The 27859-nt window shown below is 51.8% G+C and overlaps 1 protein-coding gene across 1 annotated transcript in view; it reads right to left on the bottom strand.

Annotated features, from left to right (window-relative positions):
• GRK5 (G protein-coupled receptor kinase 5) overlaps positions 1-27859 on the bottom strand; it is a 205841-nt gene that overhangs the window by 45956 nt on the left and 132026 nt on the right. The window contains exons 3-4 of the mRNA XM_059398697.1: positions 12885-12997; positions 1254-1331 (exon numbers count right to left, since the gene is read on the bottom strand). Of these exons, the coding sequence (XP_059254680.1) occupies positions 1254-1331; positions 12885-12997 (191 nt within the window). The remainder of the gene's footprint in view (positions 1-1253; positions 1332-12884; positions 12998-27859) is intronic.

Here is a 27859-nt window from a genome sequence, read left to right as displayed (position 1 = left end):
AGCAGGGGCTGCCTTTTATCCCAGGACTCAATGTCACGTCCAGGGGGTCTCTACACCCTGTTGGCAACACCTCTCTCTCTGACCAAAGCGTCTCTCATCTTCCTCATTGTTTGGTTCTTATCTTGGGACTCACTTGTCATTCCCTCAGTGTAGGCTTGGAGAGAACGGAGTTTGTGAAGTCTGTTTGCAGGGACCCAGTGACATTATCTTGTCAAGCCTCCCCCCATTTTATAGCAGAGAACACTGAGGCCCAGGGAGATGAAGACGAAGGTCATGTGGTAAATTAGGGGTGAAGCCATTTCCTGACCCACATGCCTATGTGTTGCCGCCCCCTGCCACACTCTGTGAGGACGGACCGACAGGATCCTGTCACAGTGGCTGTGGTAGCCCCAGTTCCCTGGCAGCCTGGGACAGAGGGTGTACCCCGATGCTGGGTAAGGACAGAGCCACCGCTGGTTCACAGGGGTCCAGGACACACCTGGATGCAGGTCACATCTCAGGATCCTAAGGCCTCTAGGAGACAGGTCTGGCGGGGAGGACCACTTTTAAGAAACAGAAACTGAGGCCCAGGGAGGGAACATGACTCAATTGTATGGGTAGAAAAGCTGGAACTAGAACCCCAGGCTCCCGAGGCCAAGTTGTGAACTGGAGGGAGACCATGTTTGTCTGTCAGGTTGGAGATGAGGAGGAACAGGCTCCAGGGAAGCAAGGTCTCCAGGCCCCGGGGGGTGGCGCTCACTCTCTGCCTTCAGCACTGGGGTGGGTGTGCCCCTGAAGTCGGGTCCTGGAGGCCCTTGCCCTTCAGGAGACTGCAGAACATGCTCCCGGTACTCTGCATTCTCTGTGTATCAACCACTGCTGCCCCCGCCAGCACAGCCTCAGCCACTTCCTCTCCCTCTTGATCACCCCCAGACCCTGACGCTCTGCACCAAACCGCCCCTGCTATGCCCTTTCTTTCGGCCAGGCCGCCCCGGTCCAGCTACAGACACTTGGGTGTGAGCCATGGGCAGCGTAAGGGTCCTGGAGGGCCTGGGCCCCAGCAAGCAGGCCTCCCCGCCCCACCCTGGGTGCGGCCTGGCCCACCTGCCTTGGCCTTGCCCGTCCCGGGCACTCTCTGATGGAGGATGAGAACGCTGGATCCCTGGAAACCCAGAGCAGCCTCTAGCTGGGGGCTTTACAGCTCCCCATACGGCCTGGCCGGGATCTGGGGCCCATATTCCTCCTACTGTGGGGTTTGGGTGGTGGCCTCTTACCTTTGGAGTGAGGTACTTGGTCATAACTTCCTTCCCTTTTTCCCCCAGTTTTTCATCTGGAGTAACTTCATATTCTGCCTGAAACAGAAGAAGGAGAAGAAGAGTAACAGATCTGCTCCTGGGCTGCTTCTAGTTACACAAGCTTCATGGCCCCTGGAGAGGACACCATGGAAGTCAAGTGACCACCCCTCCCCCACAGAGCAGGAAGCTGAGGCCCAGACTGGGGAGAAGACCTGGCCAAGGAGCCCCAACGTTCAAGGCCAGCCTATTCCGCACCATCCGCGGGCACGTGCTCGTTAGCACAGGCGCTCTCCTCTCGGGCTGCCCGTGAGGCTCACCGAAGCAAACACCGGTGCTCGGGCCCCACCCCAACCACCCACCCCACAGACTCTGACCCTCTGGCCAGGAGGGCAGGGCTCTGGGCAGCTGGGTTGAGAACCACTGACTCCGATAAATCACAGGAAGCCACTGGAAAATAACGAGCCACCAAACTACAAGGTCCCTGAGAGGCTGCCTCAGGTCACTCAGACCTCACGGCTTCATGACCTTAGATGATTTCCTTCACCGCCATGAAGCAAGGACTGAAGAAGGCCCCGCTACAGGGCAACTGTGTAGACAGAGTGTGACCGCGCTCTCAGCCCGGAGCCAGGCACACAGTAACTCGATGAACAGTTGCCTGATTATCACCGTTGTCACTATCGTGCCTTGTAAGACAAAACGCTATTAAGGATGCCTCACCTTTTGCAGCTTTTCAGCTTATAGAAAGAACATACAGAAATTTTTCAGATGTTCAGAGGGTGCACACACACACAGAGGGAGAGGGAGAGGCAGACGCCCCGCTGAGCAGGGAGCCCAAGGCGGGGCTTGATCCAGGACCCTGGGATCACGACCTGAGCCAAAGACAGACGCTTAACCGACTGAGCCACCCAGGTGCCCCTTTTCAGATGTTCTTATCTGAACCTCAAAAAAGCACAGGCAATGATTCGGGAGGGTCGGATCTCCCACTACACCCCTCCGTCTGCATATGACGAGCAGGGGGCTCAGCAGACTTGGCCAGAGTCACGCAGAGGAAAAGCCGGGCTGAGGCTTCCATCTCCAAACTGGAGCTCTTTCTCAACAACTCCAAGGAACTTAGGACTCCAGATCACTGGCCAAGTGGGCGGGACCTCCAGAAGACAAACCTTTTTATTTCCTTTGACCTCAAGAGGGGCTCCTTCACTCACATCTGACGTACTTGCCAAGAGGATAAAAGGCCTCAAGTTAGCAAGAAGCCTGGGTAAGCCTGCCTTTCTCATTTAGACAAGAGAACTAATTGCAAATTGTTTATAACCATTTCAAAATCCACCACCCAAGGATTTGTCAACCTCGGTCCAAAAATGTAGCTATTTCAAAAGAGAGAGGAAATGACATCAACACAGGCTGAAACACCGTGGAGGTAGGTGCCCGGCCCTCCGGACCCAGTTCACGGCTACCCCACAACCCACTGTCTAGGGCCCAATCTCCCCCAGGCCAGTCCAGAAGCCCCTCCAGGAAGGAAGCAAGGCAGCACGTGGAGCGCCCGCGGCTGCAGTCAGGCACTTTTCCATCCAACAGCAGTGAGTTTTCCTGTGTTACCATTGCTCTTCTAATAGAGAATCAAGACTCAGTGATATTTCTCCAAAGAAAAATGTTAATGCTTTAGTCATTTGGATCACAGGGCTATGGGACAGTCATTCTGGAAAGAATCCAACCCCTTCAACTTACAGAACTGGACACCAAGGCTCAGAGAAGCCAAGACTGGGCCCAATACCACACAGCTGGTGGTGGCAGAGCCAGGAGAGGAGCACAAGCCTCCTGACTTCCACGGGCCACTGGCCTCAGTGCGTCGCCCGCCTCAGTGCCTCCACACCATTACGACTAGCCTTGTGGGGCTCATCGTTTCTTGCTGAATTGATTTGATTGATGATTTCCTGAGACTATTTATGGGGAGAAGGTGGCTCTTTCGCTGGAGTTTTTCCTGTTATTTTTTTCCCCGCTGCTCACCGACAATCCTCCCAAACTAACACACACGTGTGCACACCCGACACAGTATGGAGCCTCACCCTCAAGGTAGGTATTATTATTCCCAATTAACAGATAAAGAAACTAAGGCTCCGAGAGCACAAATAACCAGTTCAAATGCAGCCAAGTGAGCACGTGAGCGGGCTGGAAGCTATGTCTCCAGAGGGGCTCAGACTGACCACTCTTTTTCTAGGGTGAGGAGAGAAGCACCTAGTGTCCTGCCACTCTGGAAACCCGCCTAGTGGTCTGGCACCATGGGAATCTACCCAGACTGCTTTGCAGGACCCAGACCCCGGGCAAATGGCCGACCACCTTTTGGGGTAACTCGATCCCATGCAGAACCCTGGATTTGCACTGTCCCAAAATACATCTGTGAAGGCGGCTCTATTTAACCAAATGGAGGCTTGAAGCTCATTAATCAGCCTCAATAACCAGCTGAAAATATTATTGCTCTGGGTACTAAAACCCACGTTAAAAAAATAACATCACTTTCAGGTCAGCTGCCTCCCAGCAGAGGCCCGGCTGGGCGGCTGGGCGCCACGGTTCCACAGGGAGGCAGCCGGGAGCACGCGGGGACAGGCATCCCCAGCCCAGGATCAAAAGGCCTTTCTTTGAGAGTCCATGTCAGGTCACCACCACTTGAAGAGCATTTGTGTTGGGAGGCAGAAAACCAACAGAAGGCTTCCAGCTGGGCTTTCCACACTGATTAAGTCACCTGGAGTGACAGGCCATGTCTCCACAGTGACCCCCGAGAGGCCTCCTATGGAGAGAAGGTGCCACGGTGCTTCAGCTGGGTGGGCAGAGCTCAGGCAGATCACGCCACCCGAGGCAGGGGACCACCCGGGGAACCCAGTGCTAGGGGAATACCCTTGCTCAGGTAGTGGGCAAAAGCTGCTGAAATCAGCTGTGACCAGAAAACATAAGCAGCAAACAAGAGGTTGGGCCAATAGCCCAGAATTTTACAATTAGCGTTGGGGAATGGCAGCAGGACAAAGACTTCAATGGAAAGAGAGAAAACCACACGCGAGGAATGCCCCCACGGCCTCCATCAGTAAGGGAGTTCTCTCCAACCGGAGACGGTGCTAGGTCTTATCCTCGTCCCCCAACAGAGGGGACATGTGCCATCCTCTCTGCTTTAAGGCCTATTTGAAACCTCGGAGCTCAGCCCTAACAGCCAGAGCACCAACGGCCACCTATGCTAATCCACTCAGAGGATCCCTCTCCTCCCCAGATACAGCCAGGCCGAGTCGCCCATTTCATGAGCCTCGCCTCCGACTGTGATTTACGCCAAATGCAGAAATGGCCTTTGGAGATGAGATGCTGTTACAACACAAAGAGCAAAATGCTACATTGAGTTTAAGGCAAAACGAATTATTTCTAGACCTCTGCCTGTCAAAGAGTATAAACACTGGTGTACATCCTAGTTTATAAACCTAGTATTTCACCCTCTTGGTCTGCTCTAATTTCATCATCAATCTCAGAAAATGCCGGTGAAAATATGTCCTCTCTATTAAAACACACTTCTCTCCGATGATTTTTAAAAACACGAAGACCACAGCCAGTGAAAGGGGACCTGCCACGTTTTCGAAGCAGCCCCCGTTGGGCAGAGCAGAGTTATAGCTGGATTCCTCTCGGCCTCTGACTCACTCCAGATGCCACCTCCTCCTCCTGGGAGACCTTCTCCGGCCCTGACAAGAAGATGAAGTCAGAGATGCTATGAGGTCTTGCCACCTCCGGCTTCTGTAATTACCGAATGTGGTCAGCTTTTCCAAAGTCCTCGCGGCAGGGACAAGTGACGCGCTTGGCTGGCAGTGCTGCTCAGCATGGCCCTTTCTGGAGAAACACCCAGCTCCACCCACACCGGCCTCAGCGCCTTGCCTGTGCTGCCCCTGCGGGCTGGAGGTCTCTGTCTGCCCCTCTGGAGTCACTCTCTACCCGGGTGTGGGGCAGGCGAGAATCAGGATGGGCAATTACCCCCTGCCACCTGGGCATCACGGTTCCCTGCCCCCTCTTCTGAAGACCCAGCTTGCGTATGCTGACCTGCGTCAGTCCCTCCCCTTGTCCCTGCGGACGCAGAGGCAGGAAAGGCTCCCACTTACTGCGTCAGTGCTACTGACTTCCCCATCCTGCTAAGCACTCCATCAACAGCCCTGCACTCGTTCGTGGGCAGGCTGTCCATCTCCTGTCAGGACTGAGCAATCCTTCAGATGGCTGGGCCCGGGCCTTGCCCCCTCTCTGCTCCCCAGCTAGAATGAAGCAGCACTGCAGGGGGTGGCGCATCGCCCAGGAGTCCCAGGACCGGGTGAGTCTAGTCAGTCCCAAAGCTTGTATCTACCTTGGCAGACTATTCTGCGGTCTCTAGCTGGCATGAGGCGCCTGCATCAGGAACAGAGTCCCTGGCCCCCCTCGGGTCAACAGATGGGATGAGACCAGAGAAAGAAGAGAGGGAGGAGCCGACCCCTGGCCATGTTGGAGTACAGCCTGGGAGTGGGAGGAGTGACTCCAGGGGGACCCCAGACCATACCGACAGCTCTGCAGACACCAGCTTGTGCAAAATAGCCTGGCTCGGGCAAAGGCTTAAAAGAAGGCAGGAGGAAGGGGGTGTCACACTTTTCCCTTGGGGGAGGTGACAAACCCACCAGCAGCTGTCAGAGTCCTTCGCAGAGGGGTCATGCTGTCCCCTCTTGCCTACCCCATCACACTCTCCCAAGAGCCTCAGCCCTGAGTGGCTCTTCCTCACCCTCTCCAACACCCCTGGACCCCCTAGCTCCTTCTCCTCCTCCCCCAGCCCAGAATTATTTCTCTGTCTTCACTCTCCAAGGCTGCCATGGACAGGTCTTTGACTCTCCCGGTTAGTCTTTCAGTTCTAAGTGAAAAGAATCCCGTTCTATGAGCGCCTGGGTGGTTCAGTGGGTTAAGCCACTGTCTTTGGCTCAGGTCATGATCTCAGGGTCCTGGGATCGAGTCCCACATCGGGCTCTCTGCTCGGCAGAGAGCCTGCTTCCTCCTCTCTCTCTCTCTCTCTCTCTGCCTGCCTCTCTACCTACTTGTGATCTTTCTTTGTCAAATAAATAAATTCTTAAAAAAAAAAAAAAAAGAATCCCATTCTAGCCTAGTTCAGGCAAAAACCGTTATCTCTTAGCTTTTAGAATTCAAGGATGGACTGAACAACCAAATTGTGGGAGAAATGAAATGCAGCCAGGCCCCAATTAACAGGAACCAGATTCAGGAACCAGAAACAGGAGCACTTCTGGAACCCACTTTGTCTGTGCATGTGCACATGTGTAGGCACGTACACGTGCCTCATTCTCTCTCAGTGCTGACTGGCTTGCTCCAGTGGAACATGGTAGTCAGCAGCTCCCAGGCTTTTTATGTTAAGCATTCTCTACCAGAGAAGGACCTCCACTCAAGTTTATATATCACTGGCCTACATTGGCTCCCAGGCTCACCCCTACGCTACTTGACTGTGAATGGGGGCAGGGGGGTGGTTACACCCATTAGGAACATGGCAGCTCCTAGGAGAGCCATGCTGTTCAGGACTATGGGTGGGGTACCCAGGAGACTGGACAACCTCACAGAGGTATACCAGATGGACCCACTGTATAAGTGGTACTTCTTCCAGATGACCCTGTTCCCAGGGTCTGGCTTTATCAACTGTTCTGAGGGTCTCCATGTCCATCTGAAGAATGATTACTCCCCTTACACCCCCTCCCTCTTTGGCGAGAGCACAGAAGTGATAGAAAGCCAAGACAACTACTGGGTATGACTCATCAATAAGAGAAGTAGAGTCCTTGACTCCTCTGGTGAGGCCCAGCAAATCGTTTCATTTTACAAATAATTTCAGGATAAGCGGGCATATTTAATGCTAAGTGATAGCCCACTGATTTCAAGTAATTTCCTACAGTTCTAGGCTAATGAATGGCTTGAAGTGCCTTTTAGCATTTCCTGATATAAGACTTCATTTGTTGTATCCCCCTATCTAGAGCTGCCAGTCTCCAAGATGGGGACTGTAACAATCCTTGCCTCTGGAGAAGTCTCTTTCATACTGGAAAGAGCTAACGCATGTAAACATCAAAATACTGAGCACAGGACAGTATGGAACCTCTCAGGCTAGGTCGTAACACTCACTGCAGCTTCTAGCATGCTCTCTGGAATCACTACTGTGGGGAAAGCCAGCCATGGACAAGGACACTCAAGCAGTTCACATGGACAGCAACTGGGGACTCCAACCAACAGCCACCACTCACCTGCCAGCCAAGCACACAGACTTCAAAGCAGATCAAGCCTTCAATGACTGCAGCCCCAGCCAACATCTTAATAGAACCTTTTGAGAACCTTTTGAGAAAAGCCAGTAGCATCTTGGTAAATCATCCAGAAATTCCTGACCCACAAAAGCCACAAGATAGGTGTTTCTTGTTGGTTCAAGCTGCTGCATTTTGAGGTTATTTCTTATACAGCAACAGGTAACGAATGCTTACATATGTGAACTCATAGCTAGTATCGCTTACTTTATTGAAAGCTCTCTTCATTTATTCATTTCTCAATCCTTCATTTAATCAGAAAGCAAGTTCCATGAGGGCAAGAACTTCCTCTCCTCCTCAGCGTATAGTCTCCAGCTGCTAGAACAAAGGATGATACACTACAGACATCCAGGAAATTAGTGCTAACCAGCTGACTGGGTACGTGCCACATATCTCCCCAGCCCCAAAGAGAAGGGACCTGAGAACTTTCAGTCATGCCACCCAAGAGAGGGGACAGGAGGGGTCTAAATGAGCTGGCATGCCACCAATGCTCCCAGAAAACAGTGGAGAGAAGAAGTACATTGATCTTGACGAAGTCTGTGGAAAGGCCATACTGGCCTGTGGAGGTTGACCCTGGAGCCCCTTCTGGTCCCAACCAGGTGGGCAAATCCTCTTTGAGGTCAAATCAAGTCACGGCTTTGACTTTAGTCTCTGATCCCGTCTCTCTGTGAGAAGGGCAATGAGGGAGTTCTTCTCAGGATCCCAAGAGGCCCTTGACAACTAAAACTGAGGGGTGCGTTAGCCCTGCGGCCTGCTGAATGACACGCGGCAGTTCTGCTGCCCCTCCGTTACTCAGTCCCCGCTTCGAAACAGCCACGGGTCTCCTGCTTGACTCGAGAAACTCAAACACTGGGACTGTGCAGGACAGCAGCGTTTCCTGGGGACTATGTCAGAGCCTGACGAGGACGGGTTATTTTTAATAAACCCTACTTGGGAGAAATTCAACATAGAGGTGGGAACGGTGTAGATGGTGCCGGCTGAGCCAAGGAGCACCAGGGCTGTATGCGGCCTCCTCGGAGGTCCAGTCAGGGTGGAAGGAAAAAACCCATTTCAGGCGAGGGCTGCGCCAGCCCTGGAAAACTCAATAAAGCCTTCCTGCGTAAAAGAGGTGTTCCAAAGCCTGGTCATTTGACGTCAAGATGGGTGATGAAAAGGCCCTGCTAGTTCCCAGAGATGCAGACAAAATGCGAGGGGCGGGGCCGGCCTCTCCGAGCAGCGACGGTGTTAAGGCGAATGTAAAGACCGTTTGTCGCATCAACGCGGGGAGCCAGACTCACATTTCCTTTCCAGAAAAAGAGCTCTTGGTACTGGCCCAGCAAAAGGGAACGTCTGCACGACTAGAATGAAAATGGGCATCCATTGGATTTTTTTTTTCTTCTTTTCCAACTGACTATAAGCGTCTAACAAGACACGTGGCTGGAAAATTCCACTGGCTCCTGGGTTTAGCCTTGCCCTGCTCTGCCTCATCAACTCTCTAGACGAGTCTCAAAGCTGGCAATGCCTCATCTTTTCCAAATGGGGAGCAGCCTTGGTCCACGGCTCGGTCTTTGGTCCTCACCTCGCCTTCCACATTCATCTCCTGGGTCAGCTCACCCAGCCCATGGCCCTAAATACCAGCTCTACGTTGACAACTCTCCATCTTCCATATCTAGCCCAGACCTTTTTTGCAGACGCCAACTCGAACATCCATCTCCCCTCAAGCATCTCCATTTGGATGTCTGCGAGACCCTCCGGCTGAGCGAGCCTAAGATGGAGCTCCTGGTCTTCTCCCAAACACACCTCCCACAGCCCTTCCCTTCCTCCACCCTTCCATCTGTTCAGGTCAACGCTTTGAAGTCATCCTTAACTCTTCTATCTACCCACAAGGCATCCAAAAATACTGTTCACTCTGCCTCCAAAACATGCCCCAAATTCATCCGCTCTCACCACCGCCAAAAGCTTCCGTGCTGGCTTGAGCAACCATCGGCCCTCGCCTGGACTGCTACAGTTGCCTCCTATCAGAGCTCCTGTGCCCACCCTTTCCCCTCCAATACAGGAGCCAGAGGGATCCCTAAGAATCCTGTCAGACCATGCCACTGTTCAGAGCCCTCCACTGGCTCCCCGTTTCACTCAGAGTCAAAGTTCTTTAATGGCACAAGGTCTTGCACAACCAACAAGTCCCCTAGACCCCTCTCTGCCCTTGCTCCCTCCATTCCAGCCACCGATGCTGGGCCTGTAGGCCTTTGCACTGGCTGTTGCCCGGCTTGCCTTGCCCTTCCACCACATACTCCCCTGGCAAACTCTCACAGATGGGTTCAGCACCCACCCAGAGCCAGCATCGCTCCTTTGGTCTGTCTGTGGAGGCTGCATGCCTGACTAACAACGTCATTCTGCCGGCACGGCCCGATAGTGAGGCTCAGGTGCGGTTTGGAGCCAGCACCTAGAGCAGAGGGCACAACAGGGCGGGGCGGCTGGGGAAGGCTTCTGAGAGTAGAATATGAGAGAAGAAGGAACAAGCAGGCATTCTCCTGAGGGTTACATGGGGGCATTTCAGAAATCAGAAGTGAGGAAGCCAGGGCCCAGAGACTTCAACCTCGGTGGTGGCAAGTCCAAAAACGCTGGGCTCAGGAAAGACCCCGGTGAAGGTCAAGGATGAATAGTGCAGGTGGAGGCCTGGCTGTGGAAGTCCTGGTACTCAGCCTCAGAACTTGGGACTCTATCCTAGGTGTCAATGCTTCCCAACCCTGGATACACAATATAGCCAGGGGCAACTTGAAAAATGCCAATGTCTATTAGAAATCAGGCCCAAACCATGGGTGATGGGCAAACTGTGGTCTCCAAGTACCATTTCCCAGGAGAGGAACCAGGGCTCCTTGGAGATACAAAGGACTCTAAATCTAGGGCAGGAAAGATACAAGATGAGCTGTAACATCGCATCCTACAGGATAGCAAACAGATGCCCGTGACTACTGCATCCTCTCAAGGGCTGAGAATCCATCCTGGTGGCCAACAATGAGATCCCAGAGCATAAGGAAGGATAATGACCACCACACACTGAAATGCATCCATGTGTAAATCCATGCCTTTAAAACAAACTGGTTACTACTACTGGAAGCTGCCAGTGAACTGAGCTGGTATTTAGAAAACATAAATACAGGGAAAGAATGAAGCAACGCCTCCATGAACTTTGCCACCGGGTAACCAAATAGTAATCAAAAGGAAGTGCCCCAGTTAACAAATGAAAAAGGAATGACAAAATGAGAATGTTGCCGCGCTGCAACCCCTACTTAATCAACACATTTGGGTACCGCCTAAATCAGCCGCCATCTCTGACAGAAAGGCAAGCAGAGAGTAACGTCCCCTGATGGAAGAATAAGAAACCACTTATGAAGTCACCCTGCCCCTGCCAAAAAACAACAACCACCAAAAAACCCAACTGAAACTGAATCTGGTCAAGTTTCTTGATTCAATCAGCAATTTGCAAGCAATTCAGAGACACCCGTTACACGACACGTGGGATGGCAGCAAATTCCCATTATGGGACACTCCTAAGGATGAACAAGGAGAGATGGTTCTAGCCTGTTAAAACATGCATTTACAAAAAGTGAGAAAGTTGGACATTTAAACACTAATATTTGATGATAATAATTACTTTTCTTAGAGCCACACGAAGGGTATTGTGCTGATTTTTTTGTGTGAGAAAGAGCCCTTATCGTTCAGGAATACTGAAAGGAAATGCTCACAGATGAGATCCTATGTGTGAGATCTGCTATGAAACACTACAGGGGGCAGGACCTGGCGAAGCAAGACTGGCCATGAGTTCATAATGGTTCAAGTGGGGTGAGCGGTGCATATATTGCTCTCTGACTTCACTTTTAACCATTTGAAATTATGAGAAGTTATGAAACTACTAGCCCCCACCCCCACCCCCTCTAAGATTCGGGTTAATGAGTCTGGGCTTCAGCTTCAGCTTCAGGCACTGGTAATTATTAAGGCTCCCCAGGTGTTTCTATTACTCAGCCAAGGTTGAAAACTCTTGTAGTCACTATGTGAGACACGCTGAGAGCCTCCACCAAAACCAAGACAGAGGCAGTGGAGGGAACTGGTCTGCGAGGGGTCAAGGAATCAAGCATATAGTCCTGGATTAGATGGGGGAAGGGATGATGAAGAGAAAGGGGTCAAGGACATTCCAAAGTTTTTAGGCTTAGGTGACTGCGGGTGCTGGTCACTGGATTCAGGCACATGTCAGGCCTAGTGGGTTTGGGGGTTGAGGGGAAGGTGACTTCTGGTGGAGCTACTTAGTGGGCAGTTTGGTTTGTAAATCTAGAGATTCACACTGAGACCCTGAAGCAGACACAGAATCCTGGGCCCCACTGGACTGCCCCCTAAACCTACACAGAGGTTGGGATGGCCACAGCCAAGAGTGGCATCAGGGCCTCTAGGAAACAGCAGCATCTTGGTCCCCTGCCCCGGGAAGGAAGTCCTGGAAATACCCCATTCCTTCATGGCTGGTTTCCATTCCTTGCCCTCCCACCCACTGTCCACCTTCCCTGGGCAGACACCCAGAAGGCAGTCTGCCAGGCTGGGGCGCCCTGCCTTCCTGCACAAGTGCTGAGGAATTCCTGCATAGTCCTACGTCTTGTCCTAACAGCCCATGCAGACGAGGCACCGTTTGTTTAACAGATCAATGACTGGTAAATGTGAAGGAAGTCTCCATTCGGCATCAAACACATCCGTACATGCCAGCACTTGCTGGAGGCAGTAACGGTCAGATTGGCTTCCAATGGCCAACACATGTTCATTCCACAAACGTTTACTTAAAGCCTGTATGTGCCATGCTCTGTGCTACACAGGGGTGAAGGGGAAGCCCAGGGTCCTGGCCTCAGGGAACGTACATTCTAGTGGAAAAGTAGACAGTAAATAAGCAAACAAACACAAGGTTTGGAATTTTAGGAAATGGGTTTTCAGCTGGAAGAAGGGACCAAGGAATCCTACTGTTACCTTGGGGTGTTATCCAACTTCCCCAGGCGCCACCTTGCATACTAACCCAGGCTCCCAGAATCAGAAAAATGACAGCACTTCCCTTTAAAGCAGCAGTAACTGAGGCCGAGATGGAGGTGACCTCTCCATAGTCACCCAGCGGGTGCAGACTTACAGACAAGTCAGCATTCTCAAAGTCTGCACTGGAAATTTCTTGAGCAACAACTTCATTCTTCACCCTTCTAAATGATGTGGTCTATTTTTCTTCTCTGGACAAAAACAATCACTAATCATAGAGGACCAAAGGGCCTCCCCAGGAGCAGGGACTTACCACTGAGTCCAGGAACTGAATGTAACACTCCAGCCCAGGTCTGGTTTCACAGAACTGCCGGAAAAGCAGTCTCCCAATTGGCTGCTTGTCACATAAACTGCAGTAATCTCTGTCTGGAAACAAGAAAAGAAGAATGTGGTGAGATGCAGGCGAGAGGCAGGCAGGGCCGTCCAGGCAACCCACACCTGGATCCAGAGCCCCAGAGGGATGGAGCAAGACAACTAGCAAACTCTCAGGACCCCTCATTTCTCTCCAAGCTGTGCAGACTCAGAGGGGACAAGGGCATTTTAGAGGATGGCACCAGTGATGCCCCAACCTCTAGTCTTAGCCCATTCCCCCTCTCCAATGCCCTGATTCCTGTATGCCAGATGCCAGCAGTTCCGGGGACAGTGACGCCACTGCCTAGATGGCTGATCACCATGTCACACTGCCCACTTAGTGACTGGATCAGGGCGGCAGGCATGTAATCCAAACCAGTTCCAAATGGAGTGGACCACACTCTGTGCTTGGACACACTGAGCAGAAATGCTCTCTTTTCCTCTGAGAGCTGGGGTGCGCGGGTGTGAGACCAAGGTCAGCTGCAGTGCCCTTGATACTGCAAGGGAAGCTGCCATGATGACGAGGCTCACACACACAGGGGGTCGGGGTGGGAAAATGATGAAAAGTAAAGTTGGTGTCCTTGCGGTGTCACGAATCTCTGGATCAAGCCGTGCCTGCAGCTCAAACCACATCTGAAAAGTTTATTTATGAGCTTTGTTTAGGGAAGTTTGAAAAGATTTAAAAATTACTTGTAATTCAAAGCACTTCAAATTATGAAAACCCTGCATTTTCCAGCTGAGCAGCTAAAGGCATGGAAACAAGAAGTGACCAGCCCTCAGCCACACAGCAGCCAAGAGAGCTCCAAAGAGGAAATGCAGTGCAAGACTGCAAGCCTGGAGGCCTGGAGACCAGGTGCTGGCCAATGACTTGCTATGTGAATTCAGGCAACTCACTTGCTCTCTCTGGGCCTTAGTCTTCCTCTGGACAATAAAGGTGCCTGTTGGAGGTAAGATGGGGGGTGGGGAGGGTGCTGCAGGTGGTACCTTCTGGCTCTTCCTGCAATGATGCTAAAGCCTCTGCAGGTTTCTCTGGCCAGAAAGATGCTCAATGGACTGAGTCATGTTACCTTGAACCCTCTCTAGCACTCCTCGCTGGACCTTTGATTGCGTAGCTGCACTAAAACAGTCAGCTGTCCTCGTGGGCAAACCAGGAAGAGGGTGAGTTAGACCTGAGGAGAGCCACCCGAACAAAAGGAACGATGATATCCTCGCCCAATGCAGAGGAGGAACAAGGACAATCATCCCCGGAGAGGGGATTTCTCTGAAGACAAGGAACACAAGAAGAAGAGAGGACCACAACCATAAGGTCCACTCACTTTCACACCCGAAGAGTTTATCCACAGCAAGTAAAGCTGTGACTTGTAGGGAGAGTGGTGGCTGTGAGCATGGGCTCTGGAGCTAAATGCCTGGGTTCAAACGCCAGCCCCACTGTGTGCCTGTGTGTCCTGAGGCATCTGACTTAACACCTACATCCCTCAGTCTCCGCATCTGTAAACTGCGGACACTAATCATACCTACCTTCTAGGACTATCCTGAGGATTAAATAAGACAATGCATAGAAAAGACTCAGAGCAGAACCTAACCTACAGAAAATGCTTACTAAACACCACCTGCTATCATGGAGTTGGCGGGTCTCTCGGTCTCCATTCCCATTCCTTCAAGGAAATCTCCGTCCCCGCGACCATAAAAATCCAGCCCTAGGCTCTAAGGGTGACACACAATGGGCCTGTGACCCAGTTCTAGCCAACCACAGCCTTCATCTCCCAGCCATATGATAGGGTGAGGATGGGCACATGATTCAGCCCTAGCCAATCAGAAGTCCCTATTTTTATCACAGTGATAGGTTCAGAAACAGACATGTGACTTGGCTCCCAGCCAATCAGAGCCCCCTTCTGTATCCAGGCCACCATGATAGGTTCAAGGCACATGACCTGAGTGGGTCGGAGTTCTCTAGAAGTTAAAGGAGAGATGCCTCTTCTTCCCTGGGGTGCCCCAATGTTAGGCTCAGTCAGCCAAGTGCTGCCACAGCTGTGTTTCCCGCGAGGCAGTGAGAGCAAACAGCGAGTGAAACGGGAAGGCGAGGCTGAACGCAGAAGAAGGAAACCCGGCGCTGCGACATGGCAGGAGCCCCCTGAAGCCCGCCTCAGCGAGGCCAGCCTGGTGCCGGCCCTTTCGTTTCGCCGACAGAGTGGGGAGTCAGCCGGCTTGGGCTCGTGTCCGCGGCAACTCGGACAGCAAGTGAGGAGGCGTCCAGGCCGGAGAGCTCTGCAGCCCGCTTCTCCTCTCAGGGGTGGACGGCCCGAGGGCAGCCACTTTCTGTGGGATTCAGCAGTCCTAAGTACCACGCGTGTGCGGCGGTCCCAAACATCTCGTCCTCTCCCGAACCGACACTTCGGTCAACACGGAGAGCCGCCTTCGGGTTCCCTTCTTGCTCCGCTCCCCGAGTGGTCTGGACTGTTGCCTTAACTCGGTGACCTCTCCCCGCGCAGACGGTTCCCAGAGAGCCGTTCCCTGGGACCTTGAACCCACCTCAGCGTGGGCCAGAATCGGCGGGGAACGGGCTGCAGTGCCAGCCCTCAGGGAGCTTGGATTCCGCTGGAAAGGGTAGAGTGTGTGGGTGAGCAGACAAGATCCCAAGTGACAGTAATAAAATGTCACGTCAGATGAGTGTTATCGTCAGCCACAGCAGGGAATCTGGGAGGAGGGAGCCGAGAGGTGACAGGTCTGTAGCCCGCACCTGTGAGCGTGATGCGGGGAGATGGAGCCTGCATTCTCACTGCCTCCCACTCGACCTGATTCCCGCCCTGCCCCCCGCCCCAGGTGAGGAAAACAGACCTCCTCACGCTCTCCCAGTCAGCCGAACCTCCCCAGCACAAACACAGAATGGAAGCACATTACCCAGCGTCAACCTCCAGTCTTATTCAATTATGGCAGACAGACCCACTCGGCTTATGTGATTTGAGCCATGTGCCCCTCCCCATTTCCAAAAGCAATTAAGAGATTTCATGTACCATCTTGTGATTCCTTACGGGTTCATCTGACAGGATTTTTTCTCTCCATATGGCATTTGCTGTCAGTATGGAAACAAGGCCGTTATAAACTCACAGCACAGTAAACACCATGTGATTCCAACACAAGCTGTCAGCACCTCAGTTCCGCGCCTCTCCCAGCTGTACAGAGGATCCCAGGCAAGAAAGCCACTCACGGGAAGCCCAGAAAGAGATAAAAGAGTCAGTAATCATCTCTCTGGATTCTTTTCTTCCGGGCTTCTATCAAGATAAATGGGCCTATCTTCTGAGGCAGCATCGTCACCGCCACCAACAACAAAATCAGAGTGCGACGTTTGCAGTTCCTTTAGAAGTGAAGAACGAGGGCACAGAAGGGAGACTAGGAATCTGGAAGTTGATCAGCGTGATGGGAGGAGATGCACATTGCCATGTGCAAACCCAAGGTGTGGGTCGCTTCTACAAAGTGAGATGACACAAGTTGGAAGCTTGGGGAGGTCACCAGTACATCTTCAGAGCAGACCCTTTTTTCTTGGTTCCTACCGAAGCCTTCCTATCGTTTAAATCCAGCTTGCAGCCCCCCCCCCCCACTCCACATCCCTCTCTGAAATGTGATCTGTTGGGTGTGGTGGGGAGGGCCATCCCGGAAAGAAGGGCAGAGCTTTGTCTCTGTCTCTGAATGTCTCTCTCTCTCTCAGGCCAGGGGAACCCTGAGATGTTATACACACAGCCATGCATGCACTGTACACACACACACACACACACACACACACACACTCCAGCTCTTCTAGAACATGAGAACCCTGCTTTGGGCTATGTGCTTCATTGGCCCTTCTCTCTAAGCCAGAAAGAAACTCTCATATAAGTTATGAGGGGGAATCAGACTCCTCTATCCCAAAGTATCCACCAATCATGTAATTATTTGACTTTTCTGGGTCCATCATTTAACAAACTGTCTCCTGAGGTCTCTTGATTTTTGATATAAGTCTTAACTTTTAAGACTTTCTTGAATTCATCACCTGGGGGGTGTGGGTCTATATGAGTGGGAGGAAGCAGGTTACTGGCAGGTTAATGATCCAGTAAGCAGGTTACTGGCAGGTTAATGATCCAGTAAGAGGCTTAGAGTTAACAGCTGGTGGTCAGTTAGGACCAAGAATTGGGGTGTGGCCTTTGTGATGTGACATTTGACCTTGGCCATGGTAATAGAGGTCTAGTGGACACAGCAAACTGAAGCATATTTAGACAAAAGGGACTGGAAATAGGGAAGGGTCTATGAAGCCCCTTGTAAGCTCTAGGACACTGAGCTGTGCTCTTGATCAAAAGGAAGAGTGCCCCAAGGAGGGGTTGGGTTCACCATGCACACAGGAGCATAGTGAGAGGTAACATGTTGCAAAGGCAGACTGGGCCCGGGAAATAGCCGGGCTCCAAGGTCAAGGAGACTGTATGGATTCAATGTCCCATCAGGGATTACTGATTTTAGAGCACATGTGATTCAAGTAGTCCACAGAAAGGTGGATGACAATGGGGTGGAGAGCAGAGAGCCTGAGACATGCCAAGAGGAGGTCACTGGTTGGGCAGCCATTGATGTATGGATAGGGAGGGCACAGTCCCTTTGGTAGGACTCCTGCTTTGGTGATGACCTAGACTGAACTGACTTTAAGAAAACCACGTATGTCATTGGTGTGGGTTTGACACCTCCTCAGCATGCCCATGAACAGGAAGGCAGGATCGCCACACTTTCCTCTAACCCTGAACTGAATTCCAGCCATGTCTTCAGACAGAACCATTTCTTCCTAGGAGATAATCCCTTTAGCAAATTGGCAGCTGCTTGCTGAACCCTTAATGGGCACTGTGTTCTGGGCCTTGTTATGAGCATCCCTTAGAGCAGACAAGGCACCACACACTTTGTTGTTGTCCTAAGAAGTCTGCTTAGCAGTCAAGACAGGAAGGAGGCATGTTCACAGACAGGGATAGTTTCATGGACATGAAACAAAATTGCATAAGGCAGGCCTGCTGGGAATGGTCAGGAAGATGTCTCAGCATAGACGGCACAGAATGCTCTGGTGATGGTGGGCCCATGGCAGAGGTGGTACCCATAGGAAAGCACCCTGGAGCATGGACTGGGAATTGACCACCTTGCTGAGAGCAATGCGAGCAGAGGCCGAGTGCTGGGGAAGAAGGAGGAGGAAGGTCAAAGCCTAAGAAATGGGGCCAGAAGTTGGGGGGCGGGGAGGGAAAGGAGAAGCTACAGAGGAGGCAAGTCCCCATGTGAGAAGCCAGGAAGGCCAGGAGGGCATGGCCAAGCAGTGTGGAAGGTGTGTTAGGGAAAGAATTCAGGGCTAGGTCTGTGACCACCACAAGGAACAAGTGAGTAGACCTTCAAGAATGGCTTAAAGTATTCAAAGTTTCCTCAACAAATTACAAATAGAATGACCAGAGGATCCAGCATTACCACTTCTAGATATTTATCCAAAAGAATGGAAACCAAGATTTCAGAGATGCCCGCACTCACTCCATGCTCATTGCGACACACGTCACAATGGCCAAGATGTGGAAACAATCTAAATGTTCATGGACCAATAGATGATTTTTTTTTTAAATGTGGCATAAACATTCCATAGAATATTATTCAGCCTTAAAAAGGAAGGAAATTCTGCCATACGGGACAACTAGAAAGGACCTTGAGGTGCCAAGCCAAATAAGCCCACCATGGAAGGACTTACTTCATGATTCCACATATACTTGTGTGTGTATCTAAAATACACAAACTCTTAGAAACAAGGGAAAATGGTGATTGCTAGGGGCTAGGGGATGGGGCCATGGGGACAGGTTGCTTGATGGGTATAAAGTTTTAGTCCCACAAGATGATTAAATTCTAGAGCTCTGCTGTACCATGTCATGACTAGTTAACAACAGTGTATTTACATTTTAAATTTTAAATTTTAACAGGATAGATCCCCTGTTAAATGTTCTTACAAAAAATTTTTTAAAAAGAGAATGGGCAGGGAGCCTGGGTCCTCCACTCTCTCTCTACCTGACTCTCTGCCTACTTGTGATCTCTTGTCTGTCAAGTAAATAAAATCTTAAAAAAAAAGAGAGAGAGAGAGAGAACGGCTTAAAAAAATAAACAGAAAGTGATAGTTGCTTGGGGATGGGAGATGAGGCAAGAAGGGACAGGAATCAGAATGTAGTGTTGACTGAGGGTGTCAGCAAATAAATGTACTTGGTAATGAACATAACTGCCTGGGAATACACAGGCAAGCACGCGGGCATGTGCACGTAGATCTGCTACAAGCATGTCCTGAAGATCTAGGCACAGCCACGTCACTTTCAGTTTTACCCCACATAGTCGGGCATGACACCAAGTTACAAGACAAGGGCCCTGTCCTCACCGCTGCCACCTCATGGTGTTGGGTGCTGTGCTGAGAGCCTCTCCTGGTCTCCCGGCCTGTTCTCATGGCACCACTACCTCAGGACTACTGGAATGGATACCTGCTATAGACTAAATGTTTGTGTCTCCCCAAATTCATACAAAGAAACCTAATCCCCGCTGTGATGGTCACTGAGGCCGGGGCCTTTGGGGGTGATTAGGTCATGGGGGTAGAGCGCTCACGAGTGGGATTCATGCCCATATAGAAGAGATTCCTGAGAGCTCCCTCACCCCTCCTGCCAAGTGAGGACATGGCAAGAAGATGGTCATTTATGAAGCAGAAGGCAGACTTTCACCAGACGGCAAATCTGCCAGGACCTTGATCTTGGACTCCCGGCATCCGGAACTGTGAGAAATACATGTTCATTGTTTAAATGGGATTAGGTTTCTTTGTATGAATTTGGGGAGACACAAACATTTAGTCTGTAGTATTCTGTGGGGCCCAGCCGCCTCTCGTCTCCCGCAGGCAGGCACTCCGGGTGAGGCTGTCCATGGCTGCCATGGATGAGCACCACAGGAGTGCGCCTGCCCACTCTCAGCACTCAGCAGGCCCCACGTAAGCTGTAGCTGTAGCCCCTAGCCCCTGTAGCCCTTCTTAGCTCCTCTAGAAGATGCAAGAAATGGTGGCTTTTAACTTCTCCGAAGGTTCAGGAAGAAAATGGGAGGTAGCTAGTGAAAGGGCACTTGACTCCACATCACCAAAGAAGGCAAAAGCCGCCCCTCCTGCGCGGAGCCATGGCCTCCCAGCTTGGATCGGGCAGGGGCCAGGGCTCTGCTGGCCTCCTCTGCCTCCCGGGGAGTCCCCCTCTCACAGAGAAGCCACATGTCCCCACAGCACATGGCTGAGGTTAGACTCTCACAACCCAGTCAACTCCTTCACGACTCCCAACCCCCGGTAGACTCAGAAACAGGAATGTTATCGATAGTGAAGAGAAATAAATGCTGTCACTGTTTTCATTCTTTTCGAGTGACATGAAATGGGAACATACTTTCTTAATTAAGAGCTGTGGTATGCGGACGCTTGGAGGGCAACCAGATTTTCCCAACTGAAGGCCAGAACACAGGCGGCGAGGACAGCGTGGCTCCCCTCAGAAGGCCACAAACCCAAGTGAGCGAGGCCGCCACCCCCTCCCCCGGCCGGGAGAGTTGGCGTCAGTCCCCTGCTTGCGGATGGGGAGCAAGGAGAAGTCGTGGCTTGGGGGCTGGGGTGTCGCTGACTGGAACCTGCTTGGGATGGATTTCATTGTTGCCCCAGGCACTCCTTGAACTGGGGCCAATGAAAATGCACGTTCCATTGCAGAAGTAAGAGCAAGAAAGGCGGCTTCCTGAGGAAATGGAAACGCTAACAGGCTCACACCGGAGCCCTTGGAAATGAAACCACATGTTTATTGTACATGGGGGGTGGGGGGGGGGGGTCCAAAAGCGATTTCTGGAACCATCTTTCTACCAACTGGAGGTTTATATTAGTTTGTGCTGTTTCATTTTCATTTTATTTTAACATTGTTTTTCCAACGTACCAGGGGTCGGCTGTTGCTGTTGTTCTTTCTTTCTTTTTCTTTTTTTTTTTTTTGGTTTTCATTTTTTTCGAAGGGTGGGGAGGGGCTGATAGGTCCTAAGGCAATTTAGCAAAACAGATGTGAGGAGACTGGATTAGGCAGGGCCCATGAGCCCTTCACTTTGCTGTACTCCAGGTCTAAAACAATAAACAGAAAAGTGATTTGAAAACAGCTTTCTCTTAAAAATTCCTGCCAAAGCTGGAAAAAACAATTGAGTGTTTGCTCTAAGGAAAAAGCTCTCTGACGTTTGAAAGGCAAGATAGCATCACGGATAATGGCAATTCTTCACAGCCCACCTCTTGGAAGGAGCAAGGGAGGAGAAGGGAAACATTTGGTATTTGGTTAGCAACAGCTGAGTGGGCTCCTAGTGCTTCAAGAGAGATGTTTTCATGTGAAAAGAAAATGACATATGGCACATTACACAAACACACCCAAGCCAAGCCCCATCTTCCTGTGCCTTTTGTCCCCCTCATTCTGGTCTCGAGTTTTACTGAGAGTCTGGGAAGGAGCGGGGTGGGGGCTGAGCTGGACAGGACACAGAGCATATGCTGTCACCGCGGGGCCCTCTGAGCAATAATGGGGCCCCAGAGTCAGGCAGTGACCTCTCCCTCATCCTCAAGGCCAAGAAAAGCAAACAATTTAGAAATTCCCTTGCAGTGGTAATGAAACTAAGAATCGGGTGGATAAGTGGAGGAGCCGGTGGCCTCAGTGGACCCAGGCAGACAGAGGAACTGGAGGCAATAGCTAGAATGAGTTGGGGGCCCAGAGGAAAGCCAGCTCCAGGCCTGGCTCTTTTACCCACCATCTGCAGATGAGAGGCCTGAAGCCCTGCACTCCGAGCCCTCTCCGACACTGCAAGCCCACCGCCCGGGGATCGGAAGCCTTCCTTCCACGCCAGCACCAGGTGAGCGTGACGACCGAGAGGTTGGCAGAAGGGCACCTGCTCCATCAGCAGTGCGGGCTCTGGAAAAGTCCAGGCAGGAAGGAGACACACCAACATGTGGCCTCTGGTCCTTTCTATTTCTCTAGATTCTCAGTATTTTCACAAATGGGAGGAACGCAACTATTCTAAAAACACAGCTGCAAAACCACTGAGCCACCAGACATGACTCCGGTTAGGGTGCGGGGCCTGGGTCATAAGCCAGGTTCTCAACACTCTGTGTTCACCCCGAGTGGCCTGTGATGGAACCTTCTGGAGAGCTGGGACCAGGCCTGCAGTGGTACCACCCACTGGGACAGTTCCATCAACGGTGCTCTCCCTTCTTGGTGACCCAATGCCCTCCCTCGCTCCACTATGCTCACAACCGTCCTGAGGACACTATATTCTACAGCCACAGTCTTTCTACAAGCTTTTTTCTCCTTGAAAAGACATTTCCATACAGATACAGGCAGTTTTAGAAACTGAAACACCCAGGCCAACTGCATCAGATCTCTGGAGATGGTGTCCGGGGTGTTAAAGCTCCCAAGGTGATTCCAGCTCTGAGTTCGCTCACAGTCTAGCTCACCTTTCATCCCCAGCCCCCGGGTCAGAGCCTGGCTGGAGCAGGGCGCAGGTGCAGTGGTAATGAACCAGTGATGGAACAAGCGAAAAAATGAATCAATGTCATGTGAAGGCCATTGGCTTCCCAACGGGGGAGAAGTCTCAGGCCCACACTCCCTTGACACACCCCCAGTGCTGAATCTGCCACAAATGAAGGTCTCCCTGTGTCACCAGATGATAGAGTTGTTCCTAGCGGGGCTTCAGTCCAAAGGAAACAAAGGAGCTTGCGGTGCCTGGGCCCGAGGTGACGTTGGCCAGGCTGTGAGCTGCACTTGGAGGGGAAGCCGTGGTGGGTCCAGAGGCCCCAGAGGTGAGGTGGGCCTGAATGTGGGGCCCTGCCTGACTTGCTGCTTTCCAGAAAGCTCAGCCAGGGCCATGGGAATGGAGCCCGGGGACTGGAGTTTGCCTCCAGCTCCTCCTCTGATCCCTGTAAGACCTCAGACCCATCATTGTCCCTGGACCTTGGTTTCCCCTTTTCCAGAATGATCCCGATGAATGACAGGAGCTTCAATGTCCCACCTCCCAACTTGGTAGTTCCCCAGGGAGACTGTGAGGAGCCTGGTAGGGTGGAGGCACCACAGAATTGGGCCTTTCTCCAACATCAGAGCTCCGAGTAGAGTACATAACCTTTGGAGTCCTTTAGCCCACAAAGCTGCCTTCCCACCCACACCTGCACTGTGGCCAGAGCAGGAACAGAGCAAGCATGAGCTTAAAGGTAGTATTTCTAGAAGGCCCAGGAAGGTGATGTCTGAGGGCCAGGAACCCGGGCTTCCAGGAAGCCCTGGCTTCTGTAGCAGCCTGCCACCGTTTGGTGGGAGGCCCTGGCGTTGTTAGTCCCCTTCTCTGTATCTCAGTCTCTCTCGAGGGCTCTTCCAGTTTACCCCTGAGTAGCAATGCCTGACCCAGCCCTACTGGGAGCTGCCGTGGCCTGGGAGGTGAGGGCGGTGGCGGGGCCATCCAGGGCCCTGGGGACTGGCTTCACCTGGAGCTATGAGCTAATGAAGCTAGAGCCGCAGGAGGGCGGGGCCAGGAAGTGGTGGGGCCGGCGCAGGCCAAGGCAAACAGCAGCCTCCGCGCAGAGAGGCGGCCCCGCTTCTTCCTGGGCCATAGGCCAGGGCCCAGTGAGGCTCACAGCTGTGCTGGCCAAAGGCACTTGAGAAATGAATGTCCGGGAAGGTGAAGGCAACTGACAGTCTCCCGAAGGTCCAGATGTCTCGGGGTCTGAAGACCCCAGCTCTAGTGAGCCCCAGTAGGGACTCTGCCAACCTTAGTCGGTGTCCTCCTGGGGACTGAAAGCACAGCACCTGCCAAGTGTCCAGCGCTCTTTACCAGCATCATGTTGAGAGTCCATTCTTTTTTTTTTTTTTTTAAAGATTTTATTTATTTATTTGACAGACAGTGATCACAAGTAGGCAGAGAGGTAGGCAGAGAGGCAGGCAGGGAGAGAGAGGAGGAAGCAGGCTCCCTGCTGAGCAGAGAGCCTGATGCGGGGCTCGATCCCAGGACCCTGGGACTATGACCTGAGCTGAAGGTCTCAGAGGCCTTAACCCACTGAGCCACCCAGGTGCCCCGAGAGTCCATTCTTAATTTGAGGCCAGACCTGTCCTTCCGTAAGACCTGCTCCCTGGCCCTCATTCTTGGGACACAGAGGACAAATGTTAGGTGACAGATATTCTCTGCTTCTGGACTTTTCTCTCAGGTAAACCTCTGTTTTCCCCCAGCTGCTTTCTCATGAACCTAGAATACCAGTCACCCGACACACCCAAAGTCTGTTTCCCCGAGGAACAGAGCTGGGAGGCCTTGGGCCACTAGAAACTGATCCAGGTTTTTGGTAATTAAACATGAGACCATGTCAACAACTCCCACCAAGCCGTCTTTGCCTAAGTCAGCCCCAGACCCAAGAGGAGCTATGGTGGTGGAGACAGGCATGTTTGCGGGTGCACAGAGCTCCCCCAATGCCCGTGTTGCAGATAAGAGATGGAAGAGGCACGCTGCTTCTGCAGAAACAAACACAGACAAAGCTAGAGTCTCAATTCAGACTTTGCTCAGCTGTGTTATAGGTCAGGGGTGTCTGGATTTTAAATATGGATTTTTTATAGTATTTGGCAGAGCTTGTTTTCAGAAAGAAATGATCTTCGGGCCAGACAGTGGCTTTCCTACTTTGCCCCCTGATGTATAGTGATAATCACAGAAACAGTAAGAGCTAACACGAATGGGGCACGTGCTGTCTACCAGGCCCCTAGCTAGACATTTTACATGCTTGTCTCCTGCAGGCCTCAGAATTTTCAGATGAAGCCAAACAATGAGGCAGTGAGAAGGATTAGGCCTTCAGAGCAGCAAATGACAGAGATAGGATCTGAACTCAGCTCCTTCTGATACTAGAACAACTGTTCTGGAACTTTGAGTTTCTAGGGACCCGGAGCAGCAGCCCGTAAGGACCTGGGACCCTGAGAGGTGGATGACATCTCACCAGTGACACCATTTGGTGACCTCTGGGAGCCCACGGGGGAGGGCACACCCTTGTAACATAGACATACCCATGACCGGTGGTCATTCCACTTCCGTGGGTCCGGGACTGCTGTGTACACCATATCTGGGAGCTCCAGCCACATACTAAGGACTAGAAAAGCCGTGACAACTCAATGGCTGGCGATCAGCCGGACAGTTACCCTCCGCAGGCTGGGCGGGCGCAGGAGAATTATTTGGAATGCTCTCTTTTCCCCCTACCCCCTCCTCCTCCAGAACACCTGATCCAAGTGTGCTGTCCCCTCCCTGGCTCTGAGCTCCTACAGCTCTGACGCCTGTGGGACACCTGTGATCACGTAACTTCTGCGCTGTCTCATTCCTCTGGCTGCTGTCCTCAGACTTGGCCTTGGCTCCTCGGTAGAGCAGCAAATTCTTTCTCCACTGCCACCCCCTCTGCACCCTCTGCAGAGTCTGGGACAGTGTGGACACTATGAGGTCACCAATAAATATACGACTGATTAAAGCAGGAGCAGCCATGAGAAAAGTCATTCACTAGGATCCTGTTTACACTTCTTTTGTCAAAACAAATCCTTTGCTCCTTGAAGATAGAAGTCTTAAAGTCCTCGGTGTCTAGAAGTAAATGCTTGGCTTTTAAGAGGGGGTTGGAATTGCATTTCATAGCACATTCCTGGGCGCGGACCTACATGGAGGCAAGTCTTTCAGTCAACAGGACAGAACTCCAAGCAGGGCAGGACCCAACCCGGGGCAGACAGGGCCCAGGCTGCCTGGCTCCCCAAGAACCCCAGCGCCGAGCGCGGAGCCTGGCATGCAGCTAGCACACAGTGACATTGCACGAGCGAATGGAGAGAATACATTAGCGACCTAACCTGTCCATTCACTTGCTCGTGGTGATACGCTAACATACTTATATCCAAATTCTGCCCTGTGCTGTGTCAAGTCCATGAATGGGTCTGCACATGGGAAATGAAGCCCCTTTTCAGCACTGATATCGCCCCCCTTCACCCCTTCTCCAGTAGTATCACAGCTGGAGAAAGGACACGTCACAGAGCATGCTCTGAGACCCGGCAGAAAACCCGAAGAAAAGCCAGTCCGACATCCTCCCCTCCCAGATGGGGAAACTGAGGCCCAGGTGGGGAAAGGGTCTCAACTTATTCATTACCCCAGGACTTGCTCGGCTGCCTCAGTCGCTCACAGGCCCTGGAATAGTGTCAAAAGGGAGCCAAAGTCCTCTAGTAAAACTCAAAGACCCCCACCCAAGAGCCCACCCCCAGGTCTGGCACAGAGAGAGACCCAGTCAAGCCTCTCAAAACTCCCTCCTGGAATGTGGCACTTTGAGTGCTGTGAAGTGTAGCTGCTTCCGTCATCCTGGAGACCTGGAGGCGAGGCTGGACGGAGGCCTCACGCAGGTCGTCAGGGGCTGTGTCTCTGTGTGCAGCCAACTAGACGCTTTTAATTGTCAAGAAGAAAAAAAGCAAAAGACCTCATGCGTTTTCATTTTTATCTAAGTAGAAGGGAACAATCAGTTTGCCAGCGTGCCATACCACCTCTTGCCAAAACCCACTTATTTTAAACTAAAGCTTTCTCAGCCATCCAAGTACAGAACCAAAGCACGCAGGCCCCAAAGACACATGCTTTTCTTTGGTCCTGTCATTCCTTCTTTCTTTCTTAAGAGCCCCACATATCTTGTAGCTGTCTAGACCGCCCAAGTTCCGGCTCAGCCTGGAGCACAGCCCTCTGTTAATGCTTTTTCTCTTCCCTTTGGCTCCTGGCTCGTAGTAGACATTTCGACAAATATTTATCCAACGCTAAGCCTCAGAGGTATCCTCCTCAGCTACTCAGCACAAGACAGATAGCCGGGAACAGAAAAGAAAAAAATAAAAAGATTGGGATGATCAGAGAACACCCCTATTTCTAAATGGTCTGAAAATGTAACCCACAATGGCTGTTTGTTTTAAATTGCTCCTTGCCAAGAACAATGTTCGGATGATAGAAAAATTCCACACTGGAACCTCCAATGCTTACTTATTTTTCATTCTGAGCACCTGCATGGAAAAGCAGCTTTGTTCAGAAAATGTAACCAGTAAAAAGGGACGGGGAACTCACAACAGCTCCTGTTCAGCACGCTGGACCAGAATGCCTTTGAGGACGTCTTACTGGGGGGACCTGGGCTTTGACCGGCCAGGCTGGGACTGCATTTTGCTCTGAGTCAGGGCCAGGAGGTGAGCAGAGCATCACAGGAGGAAGGCAGAGACCTTTTCCTTGCAGACAGGGGCTGCATGGGGGCCAGCGGCAGACAAACCAGACCCACGCGTAGTTGGAACCCAATCAGGAATGTATGTTGCATAGCCCAAGGGACCCACAACTAGGAGAGAATCCAGTTCCTTCCAAAAGGGGCTCAGAATCACATTTCTAATGGAAGCACAGCTCACAGACGTCATTCATGGTTGGGGTTAAGCCAACAGGATACCCTGAAGCTCTAGTCCAGACCAAAACAGCTGCAGAGCTCCACCCTCAAAGGGAATCCTTCTGGACCTGGCTGCCTTCTGGTGGTTGGCCACAGAAGTCTCCAGTGCCCTTATCTTTACAGCCACATTTGTTCAGCACATTAGCTGGGCTGGATCTGATAAGCCAGGACCCCCCTCTCTCACCCTTCCTTTAAGACTGACTGAGCAACTACTTGGTGCCTGGGCTGTATTAGGCCAGAGGATCAAGAGATCACCAGAAATACCTAGCATCCCAAGCACCCAAGAAGCCGGTCCAGCTCTTGGCTCTTTCCCTTGGCGCTACCCCAGAAGTCCTCCAGGATGAGAAGCAGTGGAGGGGTGAGAGGCAGAAGGATGAACTCATCTCCTAGCCACC

This window comes from Mustela nigripes, chromosome 4, assembly GCF_022355385.1.
Source record: "Mustela nigripes isolate SB6536 chromosome 4, MUSNIG.SB6536, whole genome shotgun sequence".
NCBI lineage: Eukaryota > Metazoa > Chordata > Mammalia > Carnivora > Mustelidae > Mustela > Mustela nigripes.
The sequence above is the reverse complement of the archived record's forward strand: the minus strand, read 5'-3'. Positions and strand labels throughout refer to the sequence as shown.